Source organism: Mauremys reevesii, linkage group 4, assembly GCF_016161935.1.
Source record: "Mauremys reevesii isolate NIE-2019 linkage group 4, ASM1616193v1, whole genome shotgun sequence".
NCBI classification, from domain to species: domain Eukaryota; kingdom Metazoa; phylum Chordata; order Testudines; family Geoemydidae; genus Mauremys; species Mauremys reevesii.
The window spans coordinates 143217256-143237620 of NC_052626.1; the positions used below are offsets into that span (position 1 = coordinate 143217256).

Genomic DNA, 20365 nt, shown 5'->3' on the forward strand with positions numbered 1-20365 from the left:
GCACAGAGCCCAACGTGACCCAGAGCAGGGTGAGGGATGGGGCCAGGGGGAGCAGGGGTGGAGAAACAAGACAGTGGGCAGGGCATCACCTGATGCGGGGAGGAGCCGGGGGGCGAGGCAGCGAGTCCAGCATCACTTGATGGGGGGGAGGGGTGGGGCGGTGGCCACAGAGCCCAGCGTGACCCAGTTGTGGGGGCAAGGATGGGTGGGAGCCCTGAGCCCAGTCTCACCCCGTTATGGGGCAAGGGCGAGTGGGACCCCCGAGCCCAGTCTGACCCGGTTGTGGGGCACTGAGCGCAGCCTAAGCCAGTGGAGGCAGAAGGGCTGGTGGGTGCAGCACAATCCATGTCGCGGGGTGAGGAAGATGCGGGTCACAGACCCAAGGATCAGACAAGCCACAGGGCAAGGTCCTGGCAGGGGCTGTAAAATAGAAACTGCTACCAGCCCAATGTGCTACCAGCAGCTCTGACTGACACCTAGCAGCTCTTTTAGAAAAAAGAACAGGAGAACTTGTTAGAGACTAACAAATTTATTTGAGCATAAGCTTTTGTGGGCTACAGCTCTTTGAGAGGCCCTCACCCTCCGCTACCTCTCCCCTTTCCCCATGTCCTCGTCCTGGGGTGGCCTGTTGTGACGGTTGGGGGCACTGCCGCCCCCTTTGCTACCGTGGTGAAATCTCCCGTTTAAATGTGGACACAGACAGAGACCAGTATTTCTGTAAGCTGGAGAAGCAGTGTGCACAGCTGCCGTACGTAAAACCCTGACTGAAGGGGTTTGTCCCCTAGTTGTCCCTCTCCACTGTAGATTCAAGTTTTGTTTACCGCCGGCTGTGCAGTTTCTAACGTATGCCAAACACTGTCACTGGCGGGAAGTGTTGTAAACAGTATTTGAAATACTTATGAATAACTTTTCAACGCAAGCGGTTAGGCAGGAAAATCCACCGTTGCTCTATACACCGACCCTGCCCTGCCCTGCCCCATTGACACGCTTACACACATTGATCCAGTTTTCAAAACCAAATTTACACTTCTCTCCTTTGGCACACACACATATGGGGGTGTGCGTCACCTCCCGAGCCCAGCCCAGCCCAGCCCACCATCTTATTCCAGAGACAGTGGCTCAGGCCTTTTCCTCACTGCTAAAACCAAAGTGCCTTGTCCTCACAATGGTTTTAGCTCAGAATAGCTCCTCCGAGTTAAACAGAACAAAGATCACCTTTTGTAGCAGTGAGGAGGCCTAAGGGACTTAGGCACTGAACGCTCAGCCTCACTAGCTTTTAGGCACCAAAATAGCCACAGGGCCACCCTACAAAGCACAGATCCTGAGCAAGGTGCCCAGGCTCCCTAGGCAATGACTGACAGGAGAGAGGCACCTCAGAGCAGGAGCCACAAAAGCCAGTATGCTGGGTGGGGAGCTGCCTAAACCAGCCAATAGCAGATGCTGAACAGAGGGACCCCTCCCCCAAGTTCAGAACCTAAGTCCCCGCTGCAGGTAGGATCCTAGTTCTGCCTGGCAATCCGCAAATAGGAACCCATCTCCTGGAGTCAGGGGGTTTTGATGCCGCTTAGCTGTTTTAAATAGGTGTGACAACATTGTATGGGAAATTATAAAATTTTCCTGTACAGTGGTTTTGAGAGATGTTCCAACACCCACCCCAGCCCTACCCAAAGAAAAGTCAGCAAACAGGTCTGTCCTAAACAATGGAATGTATGCTTGCCTTTATTTGCATTTAAGCCATAAACAGAGTCATGATGCAGGAAGGGAAACAAAGGAAACTCAAACAGATGGAAAAAAACCTCTCTTTGACTCCTGGTTCTTGGCTGGAAATATTTTTCAAGAGTGGGACTGGAACTATAACAAGATAGGGCAAACACCCCAAGACACCCTCCCTCTCTGCCCACCTCATTCGCTGCACCTAAGACGACAATTGAAATAGTCATTGGACACTAGGGGTCAGGTCCTGACCTGAAAGTTTTATCAATAATCTGCTGCAGCATGTGGTGAGAAAATTTGCTTTGCAACTGAGGTAGTTTCTTAAGCAGATGCTAGTAAGTGTTTTATCTCTATTTTTCTTGTAACCATTTCTGACTTTTATGCCTCATTACCTTAGGCACCGAGTTTCTAATTTGCTGGGGGGAGGGGTGCTCCCCCCTGGCTCCACCCAGGCCCTCCCCCAAGCGCATTACACCTTCCCTCCTTCCCCACCCCCAGTGCCTCCTGATGCCATGAAACAGCTGATTCGTGGGAGGTGCTGATCAGTGCCGCCCCCCAGGAGGAAAGGGGCACTGGGGGGAGGGAGAGGTGTTGATGGGGGGCTGTCAGTGGGTGCTCAGCACCCACAATTTTTTTCCCTGTGAGTGCTCCAGCCCCAGAGCACCCATGGAGCCAGTGCCTATGCTCATTACTTGTACTCCCTTAAAATCTCTCTCTCTGTGTACTTATTAAACTTGTTTTACTGTTTTATCTAATCCAGTGTGTTTAAACTGAAGTCTCTGGGTAACTATTTAAGGTAAGAGCAGCAAAGAGTCCTGTGGCACCTTATAGACTAACAGACGTATTGGAGCATGAGCTTTTGTGGGTGAATACCCACTTTGTCGGATGCAATGTGGAGAGGAATATGTCACAGCCTTTGCCCCTTGAGCCAAGATTCTCATACACTTCACTCCAACTCACTGGTTTAGATAAAGCAAAAAACAAGTTTATTAACTACAGAAGATAGATTTTAAGTGATTATAAGGGATAGCAAACAGATCAAAGCCGATTACCTAGCAAATGAACACAAACAACGCAAACTAAGCTTAGTTTACTACATAGATTGGATGTGAATAGCAGATTCTCACACTAACTGACCATACAAGCAGGCTGCAGATTCTTAAGGTACAAGCTGCCCTTTTCTTTCCAGCTTGGAAGACCCAGGTCTTTCATGCACAGGCTAGAAATCCCTTCCCCCAGTTCAGTCTTTGTTCCTCAGGTGTTTCTTAGGTGGGGAGGGCAGAACCACAGATGATGTCACTCCCTTCCTTATATAGCTTTAGCATATGGTGGGAACCCTGTGTCCCAAACTCAGTTTGTGGAAAAACACTGACTTCCCAAAGTGGAGTCTGGAATCATGTGACCTGGTCACAGGCCCTTGCATACCTTGTGGAGTCATAGCAGCCATTACTCACCAGTTGTCCTCAAAAAGGCTCAGGTGGTGGATAAACATCTCCTAAAACCAATTGTTTTCCCTAATGGCCCATTACCAGGAATAGGCCCTTCCCATCCACCTATCTAGACTGAAAGCATCTTGTCTAGTGGCTGCTACCAGGTGTAACTACATCTGAAATACAGATACATAGTCACTATCCATAACTTCAGATACAAAGTTGATACAGGCACACAAATAGGATAATCACATTTGGCAAATCATCACTTTTCCAATGACACCTCACATGACTTATCTTGTATACAATGCATCATAATTATGCCACAATCATATCATAATGATATCACTGTGAAGAATATGGGGCGCAGTGCCACACTTCACCCTTTAGATCACCGCCAGAGGGTTAGTCACTGACTAATCTGGAGGCAGTATGCCTAATGCCATCTTTAGGTTTTGGCTGTACAACTCCCAAGTGTTTTGGGTTTTTTTTGATGGGAGTGAGGTCAAAGGGTCAAACTGTCACCCAATTTCTTTTCTGTGTTTCTTGTCCCAGGTTGCCTGAAAACATTCTTGTGTGTAGCATTGTTAACACAATGCAGATATCAATATATTTTGGAGCGTAGGTGTCTTGGCATTTAGCCACCAATGCCCCGAGATAGTGTGCCTCAGTTTCCCCTTCCACACAGCAGACTGGGTTTGTTATGCTTTTTCTGCTGTGCCAAGCTCTAATCCTGTTTACAGGTATTAGTTGAGAAGCAATATCCTTATAGGACTTCCCTGATACCACTCTGAGCATGTTCAAAAGTTCTTCCCAACAATCATACATGTTACACCTTTTCCAAGGATTTACCTTCAATATAACCAACAAACTCTGTATTATGAGACTTAACCGTACCAGCAAATTCATGACAGGGAGGTGTTTCCAAGTACCACACCTTCTGTTTAGACAGTCTGGTTTGTTTAATACTCATTGTTTCCCCCCCGCCCCAACTCCTCCCTGAACCATAGCAGGTGTTCAGATACTGGTCTTTCTTCCTGGTTAGTGTTTTTTTCCAGTGTTCCCTTCAGTAAGGGTGTGATGTGATCCCTGGGGTGCAGCCTGGGACCGTGAGACCGCTGTGCCCCCTTAAACTCTCTCCAGCCTGGGCTGGTCTCTTACAATGCCTTGCTAGCGACCAGCAGCAAACCCCTCCAGGTGCTGTTATCACTCAGCCCAACAGCAAGTGGAGCAGCACACCCAGCTAGATTGCATGAATGTTCCCAGAGCCACTCATGAATCACACAGAGAAAGGCACTCGCCGAATCCCTCCAGCTCCCAGCACTGTATCGCAGGAATATACAGTCTTGCACTGCTCAAGATGGGCAGTGCAAATTCATTAATTGGTTCACCACTTCATCAATGGGAAGTGGATATACACCAGCCTTTGCAAAACCGGAGCAGATTTGCCACACGCTTCCTACAAACTCACTGGTAAAGAAACAGTAAAACAAATTTATTGACTACAAAAAGAGAGATTTTAAGTGATAGGCAAAAACTCAGAGTTATCAAAAGAAATAAAATATAACCGCACAGTCTGAACTCTCAACCCTATTAGACTAGGCAACAACTAGATTCAGCAGTTTCTCACCCCACTGGATATTGCAGTTCATAGTACACAGATTTCACCCTTGAAATCTGGGCCAGTCCCCTCAGTTGGAGTCTTCAGAGTGTCTTTGTTGCTTGCAGTGTGGGGGTGGGAGAAAGGCCAACCATGGGCCCCCTGTGTTAGATTTTATACTCTGAGTCCTATGTGCTTGGGGAGCACAAGTCCAGGTGCATCTGGGGGGCATTGCTGAGTCCCCAGGCAATGTTGAGCAATTCTCCCGGGGGGGTCTCATGCAGATGAGCATTGAATTGTAGCTCCTTTGCTGGACAATGGTTGTTGATGGGTTGTTTGACACCCCACCTAGGCATTGGTTACTTTCCTTGCTATTGCCTCTGGGGAGCTAAAATCTGCCTGATTCCCCAACTTACAGCATGCTTTAGTGACCACCATACAACACAATTCTCATAACATCATCTGCATTAACGATATACATATATGGATAGATAAATGACTTTCAGCAGGTCATAACCTTTCCCCTGGTACCTTACAAGGCAGGTTTTATATGTAAGATCATGATTACATAAAAATGAGGAATATGGGGGTTCCAGGACGCTCCCCCAAGGTATAGAATGTCACAAAGGGTTCTCAGTTTATGTATGTCTTTGGGGTTTTGGTGAGGCAAGGATGTGAGGGGACCTTGCATTGGGGTCTGGCCCTCTGTGGAGCTGCATTTGATCTCCAGGGTTATCCCCATACACAAAAATCCACCAGCCCCCCCACTCCTAGGATTTCCTTGTGATTTACCCTCCCAGCACTGGGACTTTCCCCACCCTCTTTTCCTAGAGGGCTGTGATCCTCCAGCAGCTTTTCCTTAGCTGCTTGCTGTATCCCACCCAGGAAATCGCTTCCTCCTCCCCTTGCTCAGGTCGGCCGTTAGCATTTTCACTGACACTCACGTCTTTAGGATTCTCATCTGGTCTTAAAGAGACAGAGTTAGTTTCCACAAGTACATCAGGAACAGCATTTTGCAAAAGTGAGACCTGGACTGGGGTACCCTCTGTCACCCCACTCTCTATCCCCAAGAGGTCAGTTGTGTGACTGCTCCGAGATCAGTTACACAGTTCTCTTTTAAAACCTGAGCCACAGGTTGGGTGCCTGGCTGCACAGAAACTGACCCAGCTTTTCTGTCCTGGGCAAACCCCTCCCCACATGTGATCAGTGAGGAGACATCTCTGTACTCCCACTAATTCCTTTGCAGTTTCCTCCTCTGACCCTCCCTCCAAGACACACACCTCTGTGCTCTCTAGAGTGGGATCTATCCCCTATCCAGCTGTGATGAGCTCGCAGCTAACAGCCTGAACAGTTCTTTCACTGGCAGCGACTACACCCTCCTCCTCTCGGAGTTGGGTTTGCCTCCAGCTACAGAGTCAATGGAACCCTCACCCACCTCAGTGGTCTCTACAATTCCATCACCCTTCGCTGAGCTTCCTTCTAAGACACATCTCCCTATGCACGTGAGGTCTGTCCCTTGCTTATCTGCAGCTAGCAACCTGGACAGTTTTCTCACTGGCAGGCAACATCACTCCCCACCCCCTTCCGACCTCCTTTCTAGGGGAAATGCTGCCTTCAGCTACTGTGCGTGCGAGAGCTGGTCTCAACCACACTCGCAGAGGAAGTATACAGTTTCCCATTGTTGCAGAGGAATTAAAGACATGCTCTCCCTTACTCCAGCAGTACCTGAGACTTTATCTTTTTCCTCTGGGGTTTCAGCTTAATACTCAACATGATTAAACTTTTTTTTTTTAAAAAGTACAATCCCTTTTCCAATAAATCTTTTATGTGGTTCTGCTTCTTTACCAAGTTTAGTTGGTGATTTCTCTCTCTCTCTCTCTCTCTCTCCCCACCCTCCATGGCTAATTTCTGGATCTTAATTTCTTTGTCCTCCTCTATCTGTTTCAGTTCCAAAACACTCTGGTGTGCAGCTTCTTGCCTTGCATTCTCTGCTTTCGTGACTTGCTGCTGGGTTTCAATTACTTTTTTCTGTAATTTTTTTTATCTCCAACAGTCTTTGGGGTTCTCTCTCTTTTTGTTCTGCCTGCACTCTGCACAGCTCCAAATTCACAGTGGTTTCACTATTTTCACTCATCTTGCTGCTTTTCTGTCCCTACCTCCCTTGCCTGAAATAAGCAAACAGAAAATAACAACCAGTAACCTCTTTGAGTAACCTCAAGCCACTACACTTAAAATCACCCTCAGTGTATGAAGTACAAATCTGACTCAGAGCAACAAGCTGCGCATATAACCCTGTTTGACCACGCCACTGTGATGGGTTCCCACAGGGATGCACCTGGAACTGAAGTACTACTGAGCCCTCTGACCTACCAGCCTGGGCTCCCTCTCTCACTATGCTGCTGTGCCAAGCTGCAAAGCCCTCCAGCCTGGACTTTCACTAGCATACCCACAGGCAGGGACACACCCAGCTGCAGTACATGCAGGCTCTCTCCAACCCCTGCAATCAACCTACAACAGAAAGGCTACAACAGGGGTCAGCAACCTTTCAGAATCAGAAGTGCTGTGCTGAGTCTTCATTTATTCACTCTGATTTAAGGTTTCAGGTGCCAATAATACATTTTAACATTTTTCGACGGCCTCTTTCTAGAAATCTATAATATAGAACTAAACTATTGTTGTATGTAAAGTAAATAAGTTTTTTAAAATGTTTAAGAAGCTTCATTTAAAATTAAATTAAAATGCAGAGCCCCCCAGACCAGTGGCCAGGACTTGGGCAGTGTGAGTGCCACTGAGAGTCAGCTCATGTGCTGCCTTCAGCACACGTGCCATAGGTTGCCTACTCTTGGGCTACAGCTAAGGCAACTCCCAGCTCTCCAGGCACCCCCCCCCCACGGTAGTATAAACCCAAAGTAATACCGTCACGTGCTGCACAGGGAACTGTACAGTGTAAGCTCATAAAGTCTGCCCCTTCCCCAGTGTGAAGAGGAATATGTCACAGTCTTTGCCCCTTGAGCTAAGATTCTCATACACTTCCCTCCAACTGACTGGTTTAGACAAAGCAAAAACAAGTTTATTAACTACAAAAGATAGACTGTAAGTGATTATAAGGGATAGCAAACAGATCAAAGCAGATTACCCAGCAAATAAATAAAAAAAATACAAACTAAGCTTAGTTTACTACATAGATTGGATGTGAATAGCAGATTCTCGCACTATCTGACGGTACAAGCAGGCTGCAGATTCTTAAGGCACCAGCTGCCCTTTCTTTACAGCTTGAAAGCCCCAAGTATTTCTTGCACAAGCTACAAACCCCTTTAGTCTGGGTCCAGCACTTCCCCCAGTTCAGTCTTTGTTCCTTAGATATTTCCAGGATTCTTCTTAGGTGGGGAGGGCAGAACCACAGATGATGCCACTCCCTGCCTAATATAGCTTTAGCGTATGGTGGGAACCCTTTGTCCCAAACTCAGTTTGTGGAAAAACACTGACATCCCAAAGTGGAGCCTGGAATCATGTGACCTGGTCACAGACCCTTGCATATCTTGCTGAGTCATATCAGCCATTACTCACAGGTTGTCTGGAGTGTCCTCAGAAAGGCTCAGGTGGTGGATAAACATCTCCTAAGACCAATTGTTTTCCCTAATGGCCCATTACCAGGAATAGGCCCTTCCCATCTAGCTATTTAGACTGAAAACATCATGTCTAGTGGCCGTTACCCAGGTGTAACTACATCTGAAATACAGATGCATAGTCACTATTCATAACTTCAGATACAAAATTGATACATGCACACAAATAGGATAATCATATTTGGCAAATCATCACTTTTCCAATGACACCTCACATGACTTATCTTGTACAAAATGCATCATAATTATGCCATAATCATATCATAATAATATCACTGTGAAGAATATGGGGTGCAGTGTCACAGTCAGCACTTATGCCCACTGCCTGATCAATGCAAAGGAGTAACAGGATAATTAATTTTTTGTTAATCCTTGATTTTGGCAGTACAAAATAGTAAACTTGTCAGAATGAAGAACATCATGTATCATGTTGAAATGTATCATAATAAAACATGTAGCATACAAAAAAAAAGGCTATGAAAATATGCAATTAGAAGTAGGAACAATTCTGTAGAAAATCCACATCTAGGTATGCAATAAATGAAGTCACAGAAGAGTGAAGTCTGCACTTCAGCGTCTGCAGGATGGGGATTACCTACACAAAGAGAATTTTTAATAAGTTTTCAATTACAAAATGTGTGGGGAGGAGGAATCACGTTACTGGAAGTCCAAAATGATAGGGGATGTTATAGGCAGGGGCGGCTCTAGGCACCCAGCGGCGCGCCGCTGGCCGCATCCTGGGGGGGAGATTTGGCTCGGCTGAGCTTGAGCCCGCAGCCTGCTCGCAGGTCCCACCGCAGCCCGGGGACAGCGGACCTGCCAGCGGTTGTTCTCCCGCGCCCGCTTCAGCCGCCCCACTGAGCACCCGCAGGCATGCGCGTCCGCGCGCCGGGTGGTGGGCGGGGTCTGCACAGCCAGCTGGCGAGAGCAACAGAGGCTCTCCCCTCCCTCCCAGGAAGCGAGCAGGGGAACGACCCAGGGAGGGAGGACTGGGACGGGCGCCGCGCCTCTGGCGGCCCAGCCTTAGCCTACTGTAGAGGTTATAGGAATGTGCAACTGTTTTAGGGATATGGATTCTTGGGGAGAGGTAATTGCAAAAGTACCAACCCAGCGCACCCTAAAGGCTCATAAAGAAAAATGCAAATTAAAAGAACCCAGAATTAATTTATTTAAATCTCATGTCTTTGGTTATTTTTTAATGTTTGTGGCTGTCAATCTATTTTGGGGTTGAATACCTAAAATTACAGTAGAAATTTGCCCTTGAGAAGGATTTCATGCAAGATAGCACAGTGCTTAAATAAAGGCACCTAGTGGGATTTTAAAAGTATCAAGGTGCTTTCAACCTTTATACATCTGGCCTGTGTTGAATATTTGGGAACCAACTTTTACACACAAGCTGTGAGGTGAAAAAGCAGGAGGGCGCTAGATAGGGAGGCAACCGCTGACAAAGGGCAATTCCCATTGGTGGATCAACGGAAACTGGAAAAGTTTGAAGAAGGAGGAGTCCTTGTGGCACCTTGGAGAGTAACAAAAACTTATTTGGGCATAAGCTTTTGTGGGCTAAAATCCACTTCATCGGATGCATGCAGTGAATGCCCACTTCGTGGGATGCTGAAACGGACTAACACGGCTGCTACTCTGAAACCTGAAAAAGTTTGGCCACCAAGCCAGGAAATCACTCAGCCTGGATGTCATGTGAACCCAAAGAAAAACCCTGGGTATTAAAAAATATAAAATACAGTAAAAGGAGAACAAAACGTAGAAGGAAAAACGCCTGTTGCAACACAAGCAGGAAGTGCGATCGCTGCCTGGAGCTGGGAGCAAAGTAGGAACAGCTTCAGCCATTACTCGGTATCCCCAGTGTGCCCGGGGCCCTCCAGCTGCACAAGGGGGACGGGGGGCCAGGACGATGTGCGAAGCGTCACATTCTCTAAAGTGAACAGTGCCAAGGCGTGAAGCGGCGGGGACAGGACTGCGCCGAGGCTCTGCAGACCCGGAAACCTAGGGGGGAGTTTTAAATGCCCGACTAGTGTATTGCTCCTCCTGCAGCAGCGCCCTGCGTTGGGGCTTTAGGACCAGAGCCCTGGGAAGCGGCTTAGGCGCTGCACACTCCCAGCCCAGCGGCAAATTCCGCCCCGCTGGCTGGGGGGGGAGAAGGGCGGGGACGGGGCGGTGCCTCTTCCTCTGCTTTTAAGGCACCGGGGGCAAGTGACTCAGCACGTTCCTGGCTCCCTTTGACCCCGACAGGCTCCGCAGCTGCAGAGAGAGAGACCGAGAGTGAGTCCGAGGAGCCCTGGTGCGCACCCCCCGCCCCCCAGGCCGCGTCCCGGACCCCGCTAACTCCGCTCCCTTCTCTGTTCTCTCCGCAGTGCCCGGACCCTTCACCATCACCTACTTCCCCGTGCGCGGTGAGCGATGGGGGGGGCTCGATACTGATCTGCAGCCCCCGCTCCCCCCCAGCCCTGCCGGTGCCCCTCACTCCCGAGCCGCAGACCCTGCTATGCCAGCCCTGGGCTCGCCTGACAACCCCCGTCCCTTCTAGCTCTACTGGTGCCCTGGGTGCAGAGAGCAGCACTATCCCAGTTTGTCTGCTCTGCCTGATCTGTGCCCTGCGGGGGCCGGGCAGCAAAGGGGGCGTGGGGCAGGGGTGTCAATGACTCCGGAGGCTAGATGGTGAGAAGGATGGGGATGCCCGTGCCCTGGGGAGCTGCAGGGAGAATGGGACTGGAGGAGGTCTGTCTGTGCCTGGGGGAGCTGCTGGGAGGCTGGGGGTACCAGAAGGGTCTATCTGTGCCCGGCGGTAGCCAGTGAGGATCTGTCCGTCCCAGGGCGCTGTGAGGCTGTGCGGATGCTGCTGGCCGACCAGGGGAAGGAGTGGCAGGAGGATGTAGTGACCATGGATCTGTGGCAGAAGGGAGAGCTCAAGAAATCCTGTGTGAGTGAAACCCGTGGGGGTGACTGGCACTGAGTGGCAGGGTGGGGCCCCTGAGCGGAATGGGGGAGGTTGGGGGAGTGACCCTGTGGGGATGGATGAATCCCTGGGGAGGTGGGGGGCATGACACCATGGGGGTGGGGGCATATCTGGGAGATCGTGGATGTGACCCCATGGGGTGGGGTGGGGTACTGGGGAGATGGCAAGTGTGGGGCAACCCTTGGGGGAGGTGGGAGGCATGATCCTGGGGTGGGGTGGGGTAGGGAGGGGGGATCCTCAGGGGAGATGGGGGTATGACCCTCTGGAGGGGTGAGGAGGGGGATCCCAGCAGAGATTGGAGCACTGGTTCAGAGTCTCCTCCCCCATTGGCTTTCGGGCCCATCTTGATGTTGGCCCACTGAGGTGGCTGCTCTGCGGTGTGCGTGCGTCTGTCTGTCTGTCCATCCGTCCCGCGGCCTCACCCTGTCAGCCCAATCTGGGGCTTGTGACTCCTCACCTTGTGCTCCCTGCAGCTGTTTGGGCAGCTGCCCAAGTTTCGGGATGGAGACTTGACCCTATACCAGTCCAACGCCTTCCTGCGGCACCTGGCCAGGACCCATGGTATGGCTGGGGGAGGGAGGGACTGGGCAGCTGGGGGGAGCTGGGTGTAGGGGGGCTCCCTGTGCTGGCCACCTCTGGCAGTGCTGTATGGGAAGGAGCTTGGGGAGGCAGGGCTGGGTGTAGGGAGCAGGTGTGGGCAGGGGAATGGGATGGGGAGGTCTCCCCGGGCTGATAGCAGCTCTCGCTCTGGCAGGGCTGTACGGAAAGGACCAGCGGGAGGCGGCATTGCTGGACATGGTGAATGATGGGGTGGAAGATCTGCGCCTCAAATACATCCAGCTCATCTACCAGAACTACGTGAGCCAAGGCCAGAGGGGTGGCGTCAGGAGGGGCAGCTCCAGCACTGGGGCATGGGCCTGCCTGGGGTGTTGGGAGTGGGCCCCATTGCAGTAAGGGCAGGGTTGACTTTGGCAATAGGATGGGGAGTGAGGCCGTGGGTCCAGCATTGGGGAAAGGCCCCATTGTGGCGTGGGTGGTTCCAGCGCTAGGACAGGTCTGGGTGGGGGTGGGGCTGGGCCTGGTCGTGTTGGGGGTGGGTCCAGCACTAGGACGGGTTGCGGTGGGGGAGGGTTCCTGGGGGAGCGGCTGGGCCCTGACCTCTGTCTCCCGCAGGAGAGCGGTAAAGCAGCCTATGTGGAGGCACTGCCAGGGCAGTTGCGCCCCTTTGAGACCCTGCTGTCCCAGAACCATGCCGGCCAGGCCTTCATCGTCGGAGATCAGGTGAGTGTGTTGGGGAGGGGGCTGTCTTACCCCAGCCACTGTGGGGGGCAGGAGTGGGATCTGTCCATCAGTCTCCTCCTCCCCAGGTGACCAGGGTCTCACTGTCCCTGGCCCTGAAACAGATGAGTCTCATCAGCTGCCTGGGGGCATGGCCATGGGCTGACTCCACCTCCTCTCCCCAGATCTCTTTTGCAGACTATAACCTGGTGGAGCTGCTGCGGAACCACCTGGTGCTGGCACCCGGCTGCCTGGCCTCCTGCCCTCTGCTGGCTGCTTACGTCGAGCGGGTGAGTGCCCGGCCCCGCCTGCGCACCTTCCTGGAGTCAGCTGCCCACCGCGACCGGCCCATCAATGGCAACGGCAAGCAGTGATGACCCCCATGGATCAACGGAGTGGGCACTCCCGTGGCACAATAAACAGCTACCAGACCAGGCCCCTGTGTGTTGTTGGGGGGGGGGCGCACATGGCGGCCAGGGGGGAGTTGGTGCTTAAAACCCCATTTCCAGTCCTGGAAGCAGACCCACACGGCTCCAGCAGGTGCCTGCTGCCCAGAGCTCGAGGACCATGCTGGGAGCTGGGTCCCGTGGGGCTGCTGTTGTGTGGGGCAGTGATACCCAGGCACATGGGCTACCTCTTCCCAGGGCCCCACTGCTACTCTGCTTGGCGGCTGCGCCTGAGATGGGGCATTGCCCAGTGAGATGGTCTGGGGGCAGTGCCCTGACCCAGGGGGTGCCCACAACATGCTCTGCATTTATCCTGCCCTGTTCCATCAGGCCAGGCTCTGCCGGGGGCAGGCTGTGTTGCCAGGTGCATGCCCACAAGCACGGAAACACCAACCTTTGAAGTATCACTAGAGGAGGTTTTGGAAACTGCTCTGTCTCACTGCACAGGGCACAGACCCCTCCCCTTCTCTAAGGGGGGGGTGGTCCTTGGTCACAGCCAGCCCAGAGGGATCTGAGCAGCGTGGTGTCCTTTCCTCTCCACCAGCCATATGGAAGGGGGTTGCCATGGCCATGGAACAGCTGCAGGAGCCTTCCATAGGGGGAGGGGATGCAGCCACCCAGGAGACTCCCCATGGGGACCCCAAGGCCAGGGGATCTTCACGCCCATGGGAAAAGGTGGAAGGATGAGCTGCTGCATGACAGGGCCAGGGACCATGCTGGCCCTGGGGAGGGTGCTAGGGGACTGAGAGATGGGGAGGCCAGATGGGCCCATTGACTCACCTACTCTGACCTCCCGTAGGGCACAGAGCGGAGACTCTCACCCACTTCCCCTGTACTGAGCCCTGTCCCTGGGGTTTGACCAAAGCAGCGTCCCGAAAGGCTCCAGTCTGGCTCTGAAGACAGCAGCGATGGAGCCTCCTCCCCGGCCCTCAGGAGTTTGCTATGGGGGTTCCTCACCTGCACCATTAGACATTTGTGCCTCCTTTCTAACTCCATTTCCCAGCCGCTGGGTCTCGCCCCACCTCGCTCTGCTAGATCAAAGAGCCCTTTTGTACCTGGCGTTCTCTCTCCCTGAAGGTACTTCGACCCTGTTAGCGAGTCACCTCTCAGGTGCGGGTTTGAGAGTCTCTCCCTGTCAGGCACTTTCTCCAGCCCTCGAATCATTTTGGTGGCTCTTCTCTGCACCCTCTCCAATTTTTTTTCAACATCCGTAGTAAAACCTGGCCCCCAGAACTGGACCCAGCATCCCAATGTGGGTCTCCCCAGTGCCAGATGCAGAGGTAAATCCAACTCCCTGCTCCTGCTCACCGCTCCCCTGTTTATATAGCCCAGGGTTGCACCAGCCCTTTTTGCCACAGCATCGCACCGGGAGCGGACGACAAGACGTTTGGCCCTGTGATGATTTTGGGGCCTCATCTGGACAGGTGATGGTAAGAAGCTGTTGCTATGGAAAGCACAAATACCCTCCTGTCTGTGCCCCACCGGCTAGCAGAACTGCGTCCCAGCCCAGGACAATGGGGAATGCTCAGCTCATAACAAGAGTGGCTAAGGGGGTTGCTGGACAAAGACACATCCTCCCTCCCTGGCTGTGCTGCGCTGGGGGCAGTGGGAAATTACCGAAAAGACTCAAGCGTTGGTGGGAGGGTACATTAAACAGACCCCCGGGGAGCTGGGGCAAGATGCAGGAGGTTTGGGCAGGACGGAGGGTGCAGAGCAGACAGCCACGCGAGGGGAGCTGAGCTGGGAGAGAATGCGCCAAATGGCGGCAGACAAACTGCTCTGCAGCACAAGGCCTGGCTGGCCCAGAGGACTTTGACCCCAGCCCGGGAATGTGCCCGAGTAGGGAGGATGCTGAGGCAGGGAAATGCTTGGCAAGGTTGTTGCCTTGCATGGGTCTGACTATTGTGCTGTTAAAGGGCAGCCTTGGGGGAGACCCAAAGCGGCTGTGTGTGTCTCTTTTTCACATACCGCAGGCCTCTGGGAACCCAGCCGGCTCACCCCTTCGGTGGAGTGCTGGGAGAGTAGGGTTGCCAGGCGTCCGGTTTTCCACCCTAACGCCGAGTCGAAAAGGGACCCTGGCAGCTCCGGTCGGCACTGCTGACTGGGCTGTAAAAAGTCTGGTGAGTGGCGCAGCAGGGCTAAGGCAGGCTCCCTGCCTGTCCTGGCTCCAGCGCGGCTCCCGGAAGCTGACAGCCCGTCTGGCTTCTAGGCCCAAGGGTGATCAGGGAAGCTGCACGCGCTGCCCCCACCCTGAGAGCCACCCCCACAGCTCCCATTGTTGGCCAATGGGAGCTGCAGGGGCGATGCCTGCAGACATGGGCAGTGCGCACCGTGCAGAGCCACCTGGCAGCACCTCCACGGAGGGGCCGGAGCTGGACATGCCGGCCGCTTGTGGGAGCAGCGCGGAGCCAGGGCAGCGCTGCCGAACGGGAGCCGCCTGAGGTAAGTGCTGCCAGGCCAGAGCCCACACCCCAAACTCCCTCCCAGACCCTGCACCCCCACCCCAGCCCCCTGCCCCAAGTCGGAACCCCTTCACATGTCCAAACTTCCTCCTGGGGCCTACACCCCAAACCCCTCATCCCCAGCCCCACCCCAGAGCTCACACCCCCAGCTGGAGCCTGCACCTCAACCCCCTGCCCCAGCCTTGAGCCCACTCCCACACGCCAAACCCCTTATCCCCAGCCCCACCCCAGAGCCTGCACCCCTAGCTGGAACCCTCACCCCCTCCCAACCTAAAACCCCTGCCCCAGCCTGGAGCCCTCTCCCGCACCTTGAACTCCTCACCTCCAATGGGAGCCCTCACCCCCTCCCGCACCCCAACCCCCTGCCCCAGCCCAGTGAGGGTGGGGGACAGTGAGCAACAGAGTGAGTGGGGGCTGGAGTGAGTGGGGACGGGGCTTCAGAGAAGGGGTGGGGGAATAGACAGGTCCTCGGGAAAGGGGAAGGGCAGGGGGTGGGGCAAGGGTGTTCGGTTTTGTGCCATTAGAAACTTGGCAACCCTATAGGAGAGAGGGATTTAAGCTATGGGGTGGCGGGGGAAGGGTCAGTTCTGAGCCCAGGGGCTGGGCTCCTGGACAGGAGGGGGTGCTAGCCAGAGGGTCTTCACCCCAAGAGTCGGCCTAGGGACCCCCAGACTGAGACAGAGGCTTGAAACACCTGGAAACCCAGCAACAGGATCTCACTCCACCCCCAGCAGTCTAGTGAGCGGTGGAGAGAGGGCGCTTGGCTGAGACTCGTGCTACCCCTAAATCCTCTGCAGACTCTCTGCTCTCCAGGACCAGCCCCCCAGCCTGGAGGTGAGGGCTGCAGGCTTTGCTCATGCACAGGTGACTTTGCATCTGGCCATGTTAAAATGCATTTTGTTTGAATGCGCCCAGCTTACCAAGAGCTCCGGATGGCGCTGTCTGACTGCCCCGACCACCTCACTCTTTCCCACACCCCAGTGGTGCCAGCTGCCCAGCTCCTCAGCTGAGGTTTAATATTTGCTGCCGGGTCGATGGAAACATTAAGTAGGGTCAGGCCTAGTGCCGATCCTGGCATAAGCGCCTATTGGACGGTGATTCCCCATTGACCTCTCCTTTGAGCTCTCTCCATTAGCCACTTCTTAATCCATTTAACAGGGAGGTTAGCACAGCCAGATAGTGCTAATTAGTTAATCTGGAGCAGAAGGAATGCAAGGCTCTGGAGGAGAGCAGGAGAAGAGATGGGGAGGATTAGGGGGGATGGTAGAAGATTAGTGTGGCGGGGCTGGCAGAGGGAGATGGAAGGGAATTAGCACAGCCTGGCCAGGAGGTGGGGAGGGATATCTCATCAGGATATGGTCCCAGAGCCCTGGATTGTTATCTGCCCCAGCACCAGGCTGGCCCCGTACCTGCCAATGCCCACCCCGGTCCCCCTCCCCATGCAGAGGCAGCCCATGAAACAGAAGCTGCAATCAGCACTCCCAGCCCCAGCCCACTTCACAGGGGCCATCCCACTCCATCGCCCAGCACTCTCCAGCTGTGGCCAGGCAGTGCCGGGTTAACGCATAAACTAAGCTACAGTCTGGGCCCCACAATACGAGGGGCCTCTAAAAAAGAAAATACTGACTCCATTTCAGATTTTATCAAAATCGCTTGATTAATAAAGGAGATATGGGAAAAGAAGATTCTCTCTAAATATAGACATTTTTGTTCAAATATGACAAAAATATACACATCTGGCTACACACCTACCCTTCCCCTTCCCCTTCGCTAATTGTTCATTATTGACAGGTAGGAGCCAGGGCTGAGAAAGGAATGATAATTGCACTTGTAAAATTACTATTTCTGCGAGTACGTCTGCTATCAGTCTCCTAAGGCAGCACTTTGTTAGACTCATAGACTTTAAGGTCAGAAGGGACCATTATGATCATCTAGTCCGACCTCCTGCACAATGCAGGCCACAGAATCTCAGCCACCCACTCCTGTAACAAAGCCCTAACCTATGTCTGAGTTATTGAAGTCCTCAAATTGTGGTTTGAAGACCTCAAGCTTCAGAGAATCCTCCAGCAAGTGACCCGTGCCCCATGCTGCAGAGGAAGGCGAAAAACCTCCAGGGTGAGCTGCTACTGGTAAAATTCTGACCGTGCCTTCATCACTTATTTAAATAAATAAATAATCTCACTTCCGATCAATTCGGGAAAAAATGTGAGGTCGGAGATGGCAGTGTCGTGAAGCAACCCTGCCAAGCTCATGCTCGCATGGGACTCGTCCTAGGAGTGACATCATGTACATTGTCCCCGTTGGCTGGTAATAGCTGGAAGGCCACCGTCTTTTGTTTACGGTCCAGCACACTCAGTTGGATAGTGCCTTCGCTCCTGTTTTTCTTTGTTTTCCTATGTGTTAGCATGTTCTTTCTTCTTTTGATCTATACATACGGACAATTGTGTATTTTAGTGCACACGCCGCTTTCTGCTTCACATGCGCTATCCGTGCTTCACATGATTGAGTTTGCAGGGGATTGTCTTATGGACTTGGGTCGAGTGGATCTTGAGGAGGATAAATCTGTGCTGGCTTCCCTCCGTCAGTTTTGGGAACCTTCACCGTGCCGACGAAAGGATAAATAGAGGGTTTTGAGAGCAGTGAAGGAAGATATATGTATATATCAAAATAGTCTGAGTTCTTGGTGAGCAAGTTATTTCAAAGTACATGCATATATGCTTTATTAAATCATAATATTTATTAAATATTCATTACATTTGCTTGAATATAGGCTAGTTTTTCTCACTTTCTCAATGCCTGTCTAGAGATTATCAGTCTTTTTTCTGGTAAATTCTTTCTTTCTCTTTCACGCATATAGCTGGTTGACACTCTGTGTGTCCAAGGTGTTTACTCAAGATTAATTAGTGGTCCTGGGAGAGACAGAGGATAGAGAAGTGAATACGAAGAGAGATGCCTGCCTAGAAAAAAACCTGGGATTTTCTGCTTGGTGGTTTGGAGCACGTAGGGTGACCAGATGTCCCATTTTCATAGGGACAGTCCCGATATTTGGGGCTTTTTCTTATATAGGCTCCTATTACCCCCTCACCCCCGTCCTGATTTTTCACACTTGCTGTCTGGTCACCCTAGGCGCACACAAGATAATATTTTATCATAGGTAGTATGCGATGTAAACATTCTTATATAGACTTATAAATGACATATCATAGGCATATTACATTGTATTTTTATAGTACAGCAAAAGAAAATCCCAACAATTCATTGTTTCGTAGCGAAAGTTAACCCTAACCCTGCCTGGGGAGGCTCTGCCAATTCCAGATCTCTGTCCCCCTCTCTGCGGGGAGTCACGCGCAGTCTGGCTGCACTGCTCTGTCGTTTATCCTACAGTCCTGTGTAAGATCCACCTGAGGGCCATGGGCAGCCCTCGCGCCACCACGACAGCAAGCTATCCCCTCCCAGTGCACACTGGGGCTGCCCCACTGAATGTACCCACATGCTCCCCTGGCCAGCTGTGCTGAAGTGGGAATTTTCTATAATATGTTGACCAATCCTCGGTGTGCCTCAGTTTCCCTCTGTACTGAGCACTGCTGCCCAGTGGGGAGTGGTTAAGCCTGCTCAGTGAGGGTGTGTCTCACCTTGCTCTCTGGGCCGCAATGAATAGGTCATTAAGTAACTGGCTAGAACCTGCTGAAAGCGACCCCATATCAGCGCAGAATCCCAGAATCCGAAAGAGACAATGGGAAGCCTCCCCACCCCCAGCTAGAACATTCATACCCAGCAATCAATGATCGAGAGGAAAGAGGTGCCCCCATGTAGCGAGGTGGTCACCCCGCTCCAGCCCTGAAGGGGTTAAAGCAGCCCTGGAGAGGGCTGCAGCTGGGAAAAGGTAGGCTGATGGGGAAAGCAGCCACAGCTGTGGCCAGATTAATCAGGGCCCAGCTGGCCCTTATAAGAGGGCTGTGGGCCAGAAGCAAAACACCCACTCTCTCTGTAGCTTTCTGAGCGAGAAGGACCTGGCTACCTGGGAGCTGAGCAGGGTACCTGAGGTGGAGCAGTGCTGGGGAAGGGCAGAGGGAGCTGGGGAGCTCCAGCCTAGCAAAACCCCCACAGAGGGGCAGCCCAGAGATAGGCAGAGGCAGCTGGTCCGACCCCTCTTGCCGATGATGAGCGGTTCACAGACTGCAGTCTGCCCCAGTGAGCGGGGGCTAGAAGATGACTGGCAGTAGCCACTGAGGTGAGGTGGGTTTAGAGGGTTGGGGATTCCCCTGGGAGGGGAGACCCAGAGTGTGGGGGTACTGTGGTGGGCAAACCTCTGGGCAAAGGGCACCGGGGTCTGGGAGAGACACGGGGCCAGCGGCAGGCGAGACACTGGCCTGCAGAGGGCGCTCTGGGCTGGAAAGAGCTAATTCCTGAGACGGCCAGCAGGAGGCGCCGCAGCAGCGGTGAGTCTTTGCCCCGCCACACCACAGCAGGGAAGCTGATCAGACACCAGCTGGAGAACAAAGGGCTGAGAGGCGACATTAGAGACACAAAGTGGGGAAGGCAATATCTTTTATTGGACCAACTTTTGCTGGTGAGAAAGACGAGCTTTCGAGCTACACCGATCTCTTCTTCAGGTGTGTGATGCTGTTGGGGTGTTGTGCAGTGTGGTTTCTCCCAGAGGTGGTGTCCCGTGGGTTGTGGAGTTGGTTCCAGTTTTTGGTTTTGTGGTGGATGTGTTGTCAGGTTTTGTGACAGGTGTGTTGCGTTTCTTGCGTGATTTCCAGGTAAGTTTCCTGATTGTTTTCTTTGGGTCCCGAACATTTACCCTGTTATTTTTCACCCCACATCCTAACCCCCTCA

At 52.6% G+C, this 20365-nt stretch overlaps 1 protein-coding gene across 2 annotated transcripts; it reads left to right on the forward strand.

Moving 5' to 3' along the window:
• The first annotated feature begins 10469 nt into the window (after window positions 1–10469).
• GSTP1 (glutathione S-transferase pi 1) lies at window positions 10470–13053 on the forward strand. 2 transcript variants are annotated; one of them, XM_039533154.1, is made up of 7 exons: window positions 10470–10646; window positions 10739–10777; window positions 11198–11304; window positions 11814–11901; window positions 12095–12198; window positions 12514–12621; window positions 12804–13053. In XM_039533154.1, coding segments are annotated over exons 1-7 (636 nt in total). In that variant the 5' UTR covers window positions 10470–10645; the 3' UTR covers window positions 12993–13053. The 2 variants fall into 2 exon arrangements, with proteins under 2 accessions (XP_039389088.1, XP_039389086.1); XM_039533152.1 differs by lacking the exon at window positions 10739–10777 and having other exon boundaries at window positions 10565–10665.
• Window positions 13054–20365: the final 7312 nt, after the last annotated feature.

Excerpts from the sequence above, each read along its gene's own strand:
- GSTP1 (XM_039533154.1), top strand. Across the intron at positions 11,902-12,094 it reads GCACCTGGCCAGGACCCATG|GGCTGTACGGAAAGGACCAG; the intron begins GTATGGCTGGGG and ends TCGCTCTGGCAG. Across the intron at positions 12,199-12,513 it reads AGCTCATCTACCAGAACTAC|GAGAGCGGTAAAGCAGCCTA; the intron begins GTGAGCCAAGGC and ends TGTCTCCCGCAG.